This window comes from Ictalurus furcatus, chromosome 28 (assembly GCF_023375685.1).
Source record: "Ictalurus furcatus strain D&B chromosome 28, Billie_1.0, whole genome shotgun sequence".
Classification (NCBI taxonomy): Eukaryota; Metazoa; Chordata; class Actinopteri; order Siluriformes; family Ictaluridae; genus Ictalurus; species Ictalurus furcatus.
This window is the reverse complement of record NC_071282.1, coordinates 12,457,205-12,470,956: the sequence shown is the minus strand read 5'-3', so window position 1 is coordinate 12,470,956 and position 13,752 is coordinate 12,457,205. Positions and strand designations below refer to the sequence as shown.

The 13,752-nt window shown below is 36.5% G+C and overlaps 1 protein-coding gene across 6 annotated transcripts in view; it reads left to right on the top strand.

Annotated features, from left to right (window-relative positions):
- The window catches only part of sh3glb2b (SH3-domain GRB2-like endophilin B2b), a 43,838-nt gene extending 31,996 nt beyond the window's left edge, over nt 1–11,842 (top strand). The window contains exons 7-12 of one of the 6 annotated variants that reach the window (XM_053618101.1): nt 3,570–3,593; nt 3,766–3,855; nt 4,744–4,844; nt 6,911–6,925; nt 7,616–7,844; nt 9,333–11,842. In XM_053618101.1, coding sequence (XP_053474076.1) covers nt 3,570–3,593; nt 3,766–3,855; nt 4,744–4,844; nt 6,911–6,925; nt 7,616–7,844; nt 9,333–9,440 — 567 coding nt within the window. In that variant the 3' untranslated portion in view covers nt 9,441–11,842. The remainder of the gene's footprint in view (nt 1–3,569; nt 3,594–3,765; nt 3,856–4,743; nt 4,845–6,910; nt 6,926–7,615; nt 7,845–9,332) is intronic. The other 5 variants (XM_053618104.1, XM_053618103.1, XM_053618102.1 and 2 more) reach the window with 5 other exon arrangements.
- The last annotated feature ends 1,910 nt before the right edge of the window (nt 11,843–13,752 follow it).

Here is a 13,752-nt window from a genome sequence, read left to right as displayed (position 1 = left end):
GGACACCCTGGACGGGGTGCCAACCCATCACAGGGCACAATCACAATAACATACCCATTCACACACTAGGGACAATTTAGAGATTCCAATCCGCCTACGATGCATGTCTGTGGACTGGGGGAGGAAACCCCCGGAACACGGGGAGAACATGCAAACTCTGTAAGTGGGGATCGAACCCTCAACCCTAGAAGTGCAAAGCAAACATGCTAACCACTAATCCACTGTGCCCCCCGGAACCTTAAGATGTCCAATTAAAAAAAATCAGTACTCTACATACAAATCCCAAAAACAAAATCTAATCTTAGAAATGCATATTTTATGTAAATTAGCTAAAAGGTGGATCACCAGGATTTCCAGGGAAAAGTAGATGCTTTTAGAGTGGTTGAACTCACCATGACCTTGAAGTAGAGCAAACTTTTTATTTATTTATTTATTTTTTAAAAAAAGGAAGATGAACCAAAACACTGAGCCAGCAAAATAGCATTATTGCAGCCTAGCTAGCTAGAACATTACTCAAATAGTTGCACTGGGCATATTCTAAGTATGCTATACAGTACATCACTGTAGAAAACATACTATTCGAGTACAACCCCAATTCAAAAAGTTGGGATGCGGTGTAAAATGTAAATAAAAACAATGCAATGATTTGCAAATCTTAAACCCATGTGTTATTCACAATAGAACATAGAAAACATATCAAATGTTTAAATTGAGGAATTTCCCTGGGAATCGCAGGATGATTCACCTTTGACCCAATTTACATAAAATGTTTGAAATTAGAATGTTTTTGGGGATTTGTTGGGTTTAGAGTTCTGGTTTTTTTATATCAGAAATCCTACCTCCGGTAAGTTCAATACAAAGGGAAAAAATTGATAAAAAAAAATATTCAATGTGATGTGTATAGGCTTCAAATATACCAAAATAGTATTTAGATACTTGTGGCTCTATTGCGGCCCTGGGGTTTAAACCCACCCACTTGGTGTACTGTCATTAAGACAAAACTTTATCCGCTTGTTTGCCAAGACCACCATGAAGTACAGGTTTCTTTTTTGAGTAAGAATATTTAATGTAAACTTCTGAATAAAGTTCTGAATGTGTTTGATGATTATCATGCTGTATCTTTTTGCCTTTGCTTTCTTATTTCTGTTATGATTTGAGTGGTTGAAATATTTTTGTGTGATGTAACACAGTTTTTTGTGTGAGGGAGAGAGAGAGCGCGAGAGAAAGAGATGGTTCTTTCTATAGACCTTTAGAGTCACTTAAGATTCTTGTTTATATTGTGGTTTTTTTTTGCCTTAAATTCCAATGTATTGCATCATCAAGCAGCATAGAAACTTGATTATACAATGGGTTTAAGTGTCCTTAAGCGTAGGAGTTTTGTCCTGCTACTATGTGAATTAGTAATGGGTTTGAGTATTCCTGTAATGGAGTAGTCAAGGGTTTAAGTGAGCTCTCGTTATGTAATAAATTAGTAAAATATTGCTTTTTTTCCCCACTTACCTGACACAGAATTGCCTCTCCAGCATTATTATCTTTATTGATGAACATACTACAGTTACTTGTACAGTGTTCTAATATTTATAAAGTACACCACTGAGATTTTACACTTGGATGAGCCTATATAGTGAACACCCATTTAGAATTTAATTTGCCTTAACTGTGGGATGGAGGCAGATAAAAGTTTCAGTGAAAAGATGATAAAAGATGAAAATGCAGATTGTTCACTGTGTCAGTGTCTGGTGTCGAGTTTTAACTCTAACTTTTAATAGCTGCCCCTATTCCCATATCAGCATTAGTCTTCTGGATAAAAATGCATCACACTGTCATGCTTGAAGAAGGGGTGTGACCAGCTAATGCCTCTGGCTGGAAACATACTGGGTGTGGCTCCACATCTGGTGAAAATTTGGGATAGGAATTTTGAACATTAGAACTTCATCCACATTGCAAAAACGAAAGAAGCTTGATTTAATATGCTCTGGTTTTCCTTTGCTGGATCAAACATGTCCTTATCAATGTCCCCTGCACTACAGCAACGTGTCCTCTGCATATAAAGAAAATTGAATATAGCAAACCAATGCTATTTTCTTTAAATATTTAGGATATAATTGCCCCGTTTACATTTATAAATGACTTCATCTGGATTACAATGTTCTGGTCCTCGAGTCTACAGTCCTCTTGTCTTGATGCTTTATCTAACAAAATTTACTAGCACAAATAAAGTATTTCATCAGTCCTTAAGATGATGTGCTGAGTGCAGTACTTGGAACGCAGCCTTTTTCACCTGGTCAGGGAGATGGTGCAATTTGCCCACAGACCACACCAGGGTTATATGGCCAGGGTTATACTTTCTTTTAGCTCTATGTATATGCAAGACATCTGCCATGAATATTCTGCATTTATTCAGTGCATCAATTCAGTGCATTAACACAGTACAAACATAAACGATGGGGACAGTATGTGAAGCAACATGATGGTGCTTCAAATTCTTTCATCCATAGTAAAAGAATACCTTGCTGTCACTGCTTTTATGGTCTGATATAGTATCTATGTTGGTGCCACTGCCATTGCTTTTGCTAATTTCTCAATGTACACATCATTATAGCTTCATCAACTTTGGCCATCCTTACTGTTTAACTTCTGCAAAATAGCATTGTCAAAGAATGGATAGGTGTGTTTGAGCTCTGGTCTGACCCCTAGTGGACAGCACTTCTAACATCCCAGATGTAGTTATGAAAAACAACAACAATAACAACCTGAAAATCCCCTTGGGGGGATAAAAAAAAAAAGACACATTTCCACCACCTTGAATCAAACCTTTACGCAGACACACAACACACTCTACTATGCATTATTATCCGACAGCAACATGCTCCATTGAACTAAAGCCACGAGAAAGCTAGCCCTAATGGAATCCTTAAAATAATAGGGTATAAAAAAGTAGGTCTTTACCTTTTAAGTTATATTGTCATATATATTCGTTTATATTTGTAGCCAAGTCTTTGAAAAATCCACTTTTAGTAAAAACCACCATTCCAAGTATTTTTGTTTTTTATTTTGCTTTACACAGTAGTTTACACATATATTCTGTGACCATTCTGTCCCACTCTCAAGACGTGTATAAATACAAGTCGAGTAGGATCAGTGTACAACTGAACAAATGGAAGGACATGTTGCAACGGAGTATTGAACTAGAGTGAGCCAGTGGCAATATTTTTTTTTTATTTAAAAATATTTCAATCACTGGAACTGAAAACCTAGATATTTATTTTTAGCTTTTATTAGCTTGGGGAACTTCTTTCACCTGGGCCTATGGGCTACAGCCCAGGTTAGCCCGTGCATAAGTCCAACCCTGGCCGCATCCACACATAACCCTGGTCTGTGAATGGAAGAGACTGGTTTAATGTGTGAACATTTAGTAAACAGGATCTCATAGCACCTGTTGGTGATTAGTAGTTTAAAGGTTAGCTTTAAAAGCCATGCTCATTGCACCACTTTCAAACTTAATTTAATCAGTGCATGAGTAAATAGCTAATGCCTCCTCTCTTGTCTGTTGTGCTGCGTGAAATCAGCTGTGGAGTGAAGAGGTAGACAAAGTAAGTATACATTCATTTAAAACGGGTTATTGAAATTGCTTGGACAACATTCACATTACTATGCCCCTATGTAAATATAGAGATTGTTATTTGAATGTACAGGCTGTTTTTATTGTAGGCTACCTGCTTTGACCTTATTGTGTTATTGGACTTGTTTGTGTTCATGTTTCAGGCAGAGCAGGAGTTGCGTGTGGCTCAGACGGAGTTTGATAGACAAGCTGAAGTGACCCGTCTTCTCCTAGAAGGCGTCAGCAGTACACATGTGAGTCAGAGTTGTTATCATGCATATCTCTATGGTTCCACAGTAACACACACAGAGGAAATAAGATTGTAATAAAAGCTGCTCCAGTCTCTGTTTAGTCAATATTTGGATGACATATTCAGCTGTACATGGATTTTTTTTCCCGTTTCATGACGCAGATGTCTTGGAAACACAAATGTCCACAGTTCTGTTTCTAATTTAATTACTTCTGATTTGTTGTTTTTCCAGTAACCTTATGTGACATGTTATATGACAGTACTTTGCTGTGTATATATTGTCCTGTATTCCAATTAAGACTGTGTAATTGATTAATCTTTTGCCAGACAATTTTTAATTCTTTATATTAAATATACTGTATATTGATGAAAATACATGCATATATTTACCAGTATATATTTAGGATATTTCATCTTATGATTTGTATGGGTAGATACTGTATATTGACTATATAACTTTAATACATGTTTTATACATCTATTATAAGAAATGGCTGTACATAGCAATGCATACGAAATGCAGGATTTTAATCTAATCATAAATATAGGCCAGGGTAAAAAATACATTGCATAGCATTCGTCCAGGTTCAGCCATTTTAAAAGCAAAACTGGACCCATGTAATTAAATTTAATATGCATTGATTATAGTGCAGCTTCTGAGATTAGCTGAGATTTACGTATACAGCCTTCCATTCCTTTTTTTTGCCTTTACTGCAAAAATGTCAGACTGCTTTGTGTAATTTACAGTGATTCCAACTGGAGTTCCTGTCTTCCCATATTGTGTTATCAAATATGTTTGTGCTGATTAAGTTAATCAGGTATAAATTAAGAGACAACAGGAATTAATAAAATGCATGTCAAATAAAATGTTCCCTTATTACTGTCTGATCAGGTAAATCATTTGCGTTGCCTGCATGAATTTGTGGAGGCCCAGGCAGCTTACTATGCCCAGTGTCACAAGCACATGCAGGATCTTCAGAAGGAGCTCAGTAGGTGAGTATCAGCATAAGTGGCTACAGCTTAGTACATTAACTCAGTTTGTCAAGGATGTTATCTGCACTGGACTCTTCTTGCTGTGTATGAATATGCATATCCCGTTCTATCTATTGGAACGGCAAGGCCAGTTAATTTTTTTGTGCTATAGACCAAAGACATTTGGGTTTGAGATCAAAAGAAGGATATGAGATGGGTTTCGGCTTTTATTTCCTGGTATTTACATCTAGATGTGTTAAGCAACATAAAACATAAAACCTTTTGTATCAGACCACCCAATTTTTAGGTGAGCAAAAGTATAGGTACAGAGAAGTCTTGAAGTTAATTAAAGTAAATAACACTTAATATTTGATTGCATATCCCTTGCTTGCAATAATTGCATTGAGCCTGTGACCCACTGACATCACCAAATTTCTTGGTTTCTTCTTTTGTGATGCTTTTCTAGAATTTTACGGTAGCCTCTTCAGTTGCTGTTTGTTTTAGGGGGTTTCTCCATTCAGTCTCCTCTTCAGGAGTTGAAATGCTGCTCAACTAGGTCTGGTGATTGACTTGGCCAGTCTAAATGTTTTCACAGCTCTCACAATGTTTCTGTCATCAGCTGCTGTTGCTCAGTACACCAATGGTTTCTTTCTTTTGCAGGACATTCCAAATTGTTGTTTTGGCTTAGCCCAGTGTTTGTGCTATGCCTCTGATTGATTTTCTCTTTTTTCCTCTGCTTCAAAATGGCTTGCTTTTCTTCCTTAGACAGCTCTCTGATCTTCATGTTGGCTTATCTCACTGATCATGTTGGCTGAATTTGTTTAACAACAAATGCAGTCTTCGCAGGTAAAACTGAATGATAGAACCAAGAGTAGATGAACACCTGGGTAACAAGAAAGAAAGGGTAGAAATGTTGCGATATTTTTGCTCGCTTACAAATTTGGTGGTCTGATACAAAATGTACTATGTTCTATCTGTGCTATGTTCATCTACATACAAATACCAGGAAATAAAAGCTGCAATTCTAAACTCTCTTCTCATATTCATCTTTTGATCTCAAACCCAAATGTCTTCAGTCTACAGCGAAAAAAAAATGAATTGGCCTTGCCATTCCAATAGTTTTGGAGGACACGATCTGCACCCAGAGATATGTTTTCTGCAAAAAGCCAAAAATCAAAAACATAAAAACCTTGATACAAGGCATATTTGGAAGTGAAAGTGAACAAAAGTAGTTTTGTCTCGTCCCTAGTCATCACCAGGTCTGATCTAAAGAAGGATGTGTTTGAACAGATATGTCGTGAAGACTGTGCAGATGTAGAGCTCCGAGAATCAGATTTTGCAGATGTAGGGATATGGGAATATTACAGCTGTGAGGATCTGAAAGCTGTTTAGAAGATATGACAAATGTTTGAGACACACAAAAGCAGTAAATAAAAGCCTGGACCATGTTGTTCAAAAAGGGAAGTGCAACACTGACATCATTTTGTTTCATTTCATTTTGTATTTTACAGTTTGTTGCTTGGGAGGATGATGAAGCATTTGTGAATCTTGGCACACTAAATGTTTTGTTGCTAACTTTCAATTTGAATTTTTTTCCTAAGGGTATCAACATTCTGTCCACAACTGTATACACAGCATTCAGGCTAAATATTACATGGAATTGTCTGGTCATTTAAGAGAGTTAGATGTCCAGCTGATAGTATATATAAAGTATTTTATGTGACAGCTGGGAACTGCTCAGTAGAATCCTATGCATATTTGTGAGAGTTATGTGGACTAAAATAAGCAAGTGAAGCAAGCGATCAGCTTTAAATTTTTTTCTGCTCTTGTATGGACTTCAGTAGCGAGAACGCACAACGCTGATTCAAATGAAAATAAACAATGATTAATGGTTTACGTCATTCCACTGTGCTATGCCTACATTTCCTTATATATCATGACTTAAGGATATCCTTAAATCAGGGATTATAAATCGACATCGCACGTCTAGTGACCTGGGAATGTTATTTATAGAATGGGATAATTTTAAAATGGGAATATCTCTGTACTTAAACTGACTGTACTTCTTCCTTCCCTTGGGCTTTCAGTGCAAATGGAGATACGTGAGTAATTTCCTTTCTCAAACATGCAGCACCAGAGTAATTCTTATATTTAAATGAAAAATACTTTGATTTAAAAATAAAATATTGCTGTATTTCTATGACTCAAAATACACTCCTGCATGAAGTAAATAAATGAATGCTTGGTAGTTTTGGTCATATTTAGGCTGTGTTGTTTGTAGTACAGTGCCATAGCTTGAAAAACATCTTATGATTTAATAAGATTAAATACATTTTTTTACTCGCCAACCCGATGCCGATACTATAATTAGTAACCTACTTGGTATTAAGCAAACATGGAACATTTTTATTTAGCTCTGTTTATCTCGGTTGCTGCTGTGAAGTACTCATGCTGAGATTTCTGGTTAAGATATTTTAAGCAATACGTTTAATAGATAGGCCGAGCTGAACATGAAAGCAGCATCAGCGAGGGTGGTCATTAAAAAATGTGACCACTGATACTGATTTGCACGCTCAGGTTGGCCACCCTCACTCTCTATTTACTATTGTTTACTCTGTCTGCTGTGCTCAAAACTGTGTGATATGCTTTCACAGACATTTTCTTTGCTTTGTAAATTTTGTTCATTCCCATAATGTAACTCAAATCGGGGGAAAATTTTTTTTCTAGAAATGTAGCTTGCTTGTAGAGCCACACACACCTATGCCAATTGCAATTCTGCTTTTCTTGGCTAGGTTTCCCAATGCCTTTGTTGCGAATCCCTCCGTGTCAGCAATTTCCACTTCCTCTACGCTTTCAAGTGCTGCTGTGCCCGGGGTCTCTCCTCCAGCTGCCTCGTCCAGCTCTCTGGACACACTGAAAATTGAGGACGTGAACCCTCCAGCCACTGGCACACGCAAGGCCAAAGTGCTGTATGACTACGATGCTGCAGACACAAGTGAACTCTCGCTGTTAGCTGATGAGGTGGGCTCAGTGTGTAGCCTGTGTCTTAAGTCCAAAATGTGCAGAACTAACCGGTAGGATTTAAAACAAACAACAAGCTGTCTCACAGTTGTGGTTCTCATTGTGTAAGCAGATTTACTGAAAAGGCCCCTGAAATTTTACTGAAAATGCCCCCCCACAATTTGTGCAGGCTAGGCTGTACTTCCGAGCATAACCTGCTGACGCAAACAAGGCAGAGAAATCAGACAAACGTGCGCACATGTACAGACACACACAAAGCTTAGATGCTTCAGATAAAGCAGATCAAATTTCGTCACACCTCATTTTTTATTGATAACCAGTCTGTTATCTTTCCAAATGTCATAATGCTGGTCCTACATGGCTACTTAAAAGATTTGAATTGCCCAAAAACCACTTATGACAAAGTCTAATCTTTGCTTCATTTGATAATGTCGCTTGGATTCTGAAGCTTTTGGATAAAGACCTGCTGCTGTAATTATAAAGACTTTCCTGTGCTCATTCCAGGGCTGTTATTCACAATATGCTCATACTAAGTATCCTTGCAACACACCTGGTACTGTTTGACTTTATAGTATACAGTTAAAATATTTCTAATGCGAGTAATGATTTCTAATCTCACTATCTGGTGTCATGTAGAAGAATATGGCTTCCCCTTTGTCTCTTAAGCTTTTCTTTCTCATGCTGTCTCAGTGACTATGTTTATATGCACATCAAATTCTATTTAAGGTCTATATTCATGTTGCAGCCATATTCCGAATATGATGTTTATATGCATACAGGCATCTGAATATTCCTGTATACATGGTTGTTGTAAGTACGCCCGAGTTGCATTTCCTAAATACCGAGCCAACAGCTAAGCATCTGTTAGTACCCACAATTCCTTGCAGACTGAGCATGCGCATAGATCTACTTTCAGTGGATTTTCTGAATAAGTTGTTTTACATGCAGCAAATTTCTGATTAAAACAAGCATATTCCAGGGGTGGGAATCAAAATATCATCTTAATCTGAATCGGGCAATCGGATTACAGCGTTTACATGACTCAATGCTAATTAGAATATCTGAAAATTACAATTAATATCGCAATATTGATGTTATGTAAATGTAGCCAGTGAGATTTTCATAGCCAGTCTCGCCTCTGGTTTGCCCTTTATGCCTCTAGCCAGTAGGTGGTTGTTTTCAGCTTGTGTGTACATCTGTCAGATTCTCATCAGTGCGATAAAAAGAAATGGTTAAGTTTGTAGGATTTATATGGAATTAGCAGATGACATTATTAGTTTTTGGTTTTGATTCAAACAGGGTCATGGTCACTACCGTTCTAGTTATATAGTTAGTATATTTTAGAGATATTTCTGGCATAAAAACAACAGCTTTGTGTACCATACGTTTCTTTTCCTGTCTCTGTTTATTAAATATTTGAATAACTTTGGAACAACTTTCTGGAAGGAATGGGATGATATGTGACTGTGTCATGCTCTGTCTCTTCAGCTCATTACGGTCTACACAGTCCCAGGCATGGATCCAGACTGGCTCATCGGCGAGCGGGGAAATCAGAAAGGCAAGGTGCCAGTCACATACCTGGAGCTGCTAAGCTAAATGCTCAAACACAAACACACATGCACAGACAGGTAGCTGCACATGAGAACATGCAAAGGTACCCTTACAGACACAGTTTCAATGTATTCCTGCTGTCGTCCAGTTTGTTGGGGCAAAATTAGTGAGTGGGAATGTAATGGAAAATTTGCATGAGCAAAGCTATTCAAACAGACCTGAACACTCTGGGACTTCATGAATATTTTGTGTTAGCTAGGTTCAGCTCCTTCATTCCTACCCCATAAATTTAAAAGGCTTAAGAAGTCAGCTTACTATGAGGAGTTTCATGAGGATATATTTAAAGATGTCAGCTTCCAATATACTGCAAAAATATAGATATAGAATGTAAATATGTTGCAGAAACATCCTACGTCTGGTTTGCTTCACATGGCACCTGTGTCTTTATGCGTCTCGGATTCCCCTCAGAGATATTCTTGTGATTATTATTGTAGGTTTTGTGTTTCAAAAACTAAAAAAAAAATATTTGAATTGCATATTGAGGATCAAAGAGTGCTAAATACCATCCGAGTTTGAAAACTAACTAGGAAACTAAGATCTCTACATGTAGAAATGGAAAAGGTAATAGGGGAAAAATTTAAATATCAGATTTTCAAATTGCCTTTTCTTTCCTTTTAAGTGAATTGACCAACTATCATGTTTTTCATTACCTGTGTTTGCCACAGAGGTTTAGTTAAAGTTATGTCAAATCAGAATAAGAGACATATGTTTGAGAGGATATATTTGAATGTGTTCTGTAGTAGTTACATACACATCACATCAATCAATCATAAATATTCATTAAATCATTAAAACACTAGGGATCGTGATGTAAACTGAAAATAATCAACAACCATGAAGCTGATTATTTTCCTCTAATGGCTTGCCCAAAGTATACCTCTTGTACCACTGCAATTTGCCAACTATTAAAATTTTTCCTTATTGAAGTATGATTCATTATACAGTAAGGTCCATAAGTATTTGGACAGTGACAATTTGGACATTTTTGCCTCTATACACCACCACAATTGATTTGAAATTAAGCAATGAAGATCTGATTGATGTGTAGATTTTCAGGTTTAATTAAAGGGGTTTAACAAAAATATTGCATTAACCGTTTAGGAATCCCCCAACCCCCCAACTTGTTACTAAGAAAACAAAGGTCAGCATCCTTTACTTTACCACCTTTATCTCTGTCAATTACAAAGCACTGGCACTCACTGGAGACTCTTTCCATAAATGTTAAATAAACATCCTTACTGTTTTTGTTTTTTTAAATGACACGTTTTTTAATCTGTTTGTTTTTCGATTATGTAGAGAGTCTGGCATAAATGAATGAATTGTTGTGACCAATCAGATTAGAGAATTCAGAAATGCTATCATTTAATATTACTTCCACCACAAACCTCCCAACAAGAAATATGAATGGTCAATGTTTTGCTTTTTCTCCATGATTTTGTTTGAGTATCTACTTACTCATTTGTCGGATGAGTCACTAAGGCAAAATTATAACTGATGCAAATGCCTTTTCAGTTTCAATTACCATGTACCATATTACCTTTTCCTTTCCTTCATCCATTTACAATTTCCAATTGCTTTAGGCAAACCAATAACCTTGAAATGTAGTTATATGGTCAGGTTTCATAATAAATGTAAGAAATCCTACTAATGACAAAATTTAGTGTAGACATAATCTGTTCTGAGAAAAACAGTCAATTGTCTGACTTCTAAAAGACTAAGTTTTCCAATTAGATGTCTAATTTAAACATTCTGTTTAAATATTCTGCCTGTGTAGCCTTAAAAAAAAAAGCATCTGGATTATGAAAAATTCCCTTGTGTCCTAAATGACAGTGTGTTTTGTTTTTTAATCAATTCTTCTTTCTATTTACACCTCATCCAGCTAGAAGAAGCTATTTAAAGAACACTAACAATAGCTTATTCACATAATGTTGTAATGAAATTGGTAGTGTTTGTGTGTGTTTGTGTGTGTTTATTTTATTGCCTGAAACTAGATTGTTTTACAGTGGCAGAAAAACTGGTTTAGACCTTGGCTATCTAAGAAGTGTCTTCATTTGAATTCGGCGTGATTGTAATTTGGACAAGATATACATTGTGTGTGGTTTGTGGGACTAAAAGTTTGTAAATGTTTCTCAAAATGGGTCCAATTATATTAAATGTGATATCTCATTTATGTTCTCCAGTTACTTCCCTGTGAACTCCATTACTCTCCCATTTTAGTCTTTCTTTCTCCATTTGTGTAATCGATGCTTGTTTAAAAATTAAGCAATGCATACTGAATGACTGAAACTTGAACATAATAAAGAGAGGTTTATTGAAATACTTTCTGTTCAGAATCTCTTTTTGAGCAACAGCATTCTGATGATCATATTAGTCATTGAGAGTGCCTCAGATATACTTGGAGCTAGATTTGAGCTGTAACCACACAGACATGTTTACAAGTCAAGGTATTTATTGATTTACCTTGTAAATCAATAAATTTTATTGAAATTTTATATATAAATAAATGTATTTATTGACCATCTGATTTATTTATTTGAAATTTTACTTAGTCAATAAAGTGGCGCACTTATATAGCGCTTTTATCCAAAGCGCTTTACACTGCCTCATTCACCCATTCACACACCAATCGTAGCAGAGCTGCCATGCAAGGTGCTAACTTACCATCGGGAGCAACTTGGGGTTCAGTGTCTTGCCCAAGGACACTCCGGTATATGGAGTCATGTGGGCCGGGAATCGAACCGCCAACCCTACAATTAATGGACAACCCTCTCTACCACCTGAGCCACAGCCGCCCATGTTAAGTTAATTGTGTCATGGCACACACCAAATTTTGGTTATACAACTGTTTACAGAAACCTGCTCTGTAAAATGTCTCTGCTCAGGATGGGCTCCTTGGAATGTCTAGCTCCTTGGAACAAAAACCTGATCTCTAGGGCATATTATAAGATACATGTACTGTACATATATAAACATTTTGCACATTCTTGTTCCTTATAATTAGAACTTAAATCCAAATGTAATGCTCAAGATTGCTCACAGTTCCACTTTTAGGGTCAATTTATAATGGAAGTCTCAGACTTATTTTTTTTATGGGGCACCTAGGTTAATTCTACAAATATTAATAATGTATTCATAAATCCCATAACTTAATCTTACATCAAGAATGGAAACATAGTAGTCAACTAATCATGTAAACATAATTAATTAGAAAGGTGAAGATACCTTCAGATATTAATGTAGGTAAACCATAATAAACTAAACCAAACTTAGATTTAGATCCTCCAATGCTAAGTAGTATATCGGGCGGCAGTTTCTCTCCAGGGTGTTCGGTCTTTGGTGAGCGTTTTAGCGTTGTCCCATGCGATATGCAGTACCTTCAGATCTTGTATGACAGTTATTCTCCAGGTGTTATAGGGTAATGTACATGTAAGCACTATAAACAAAAAAAGAAATGTAGAACAAACATAAAATTTACTCATAATGTAGAGATGGTGTGTTTGAAAATGTCCGTTCTCGATGAAAATCCAGTCAGGAAGCGACACAGACAAGGTCAAGTTATTTTTAAAGAGTGAAACAAGACAAAATATATTTTGGAGCCAGAACTGCATCTGCGTGATAAAGGTCGCTCAACAGTGCCAACTGATGTACATAATGGTGTTCCGGGATAGCTAACTCTAAACATATTGATGTCTGGGTCATCCTGACCCTAAGAAAATTGTATAAATAGAAGAGCTTCAGCTCTGGTTTTTTAGATCGCATTTTGGGACGTCTCAAACTGTGGGGATCTCGTGTGGTGGAATGGAACGAATAAACCTGGACCCTTGCTTCTTCTCACTCACGGCTGGTGTCTTATTTTTCTTGCTCCAATTGAATGTGAGTATCTGTTTCTATGTTAAGTGTCTTCAGATGATTAGGCAAAATTTGAGCCTACAGGACGCAGGAAACAGGAAACTGCAACAGGAAATATTGTGAGTCAACATGTTGATTGTTTTTTTTTCTTTCATTCTTTTATGGGGGAAAAAGAGAAAACAAATAACATTTAAAAAAAAAAAAAAAAAAAGTAAATTCCCAAACCAGTCAGCTAGCTGCCTTGTCTATATTGGGATGTTTGCCAAAGTCCTATAACACTCAGTAAGCTGTGCCCTCAGTCCATAAAGAGTCCATAATGAGATGAATCTTCCTGATCTTGTTTTTCCACATACTGTATGTTTGGCCATATAGTGTATTTAGTGTAATATATTATAAGAAAAATAGCCAATATTGAACTAAATCAAATGAAGGATATAATAAGCAGAAT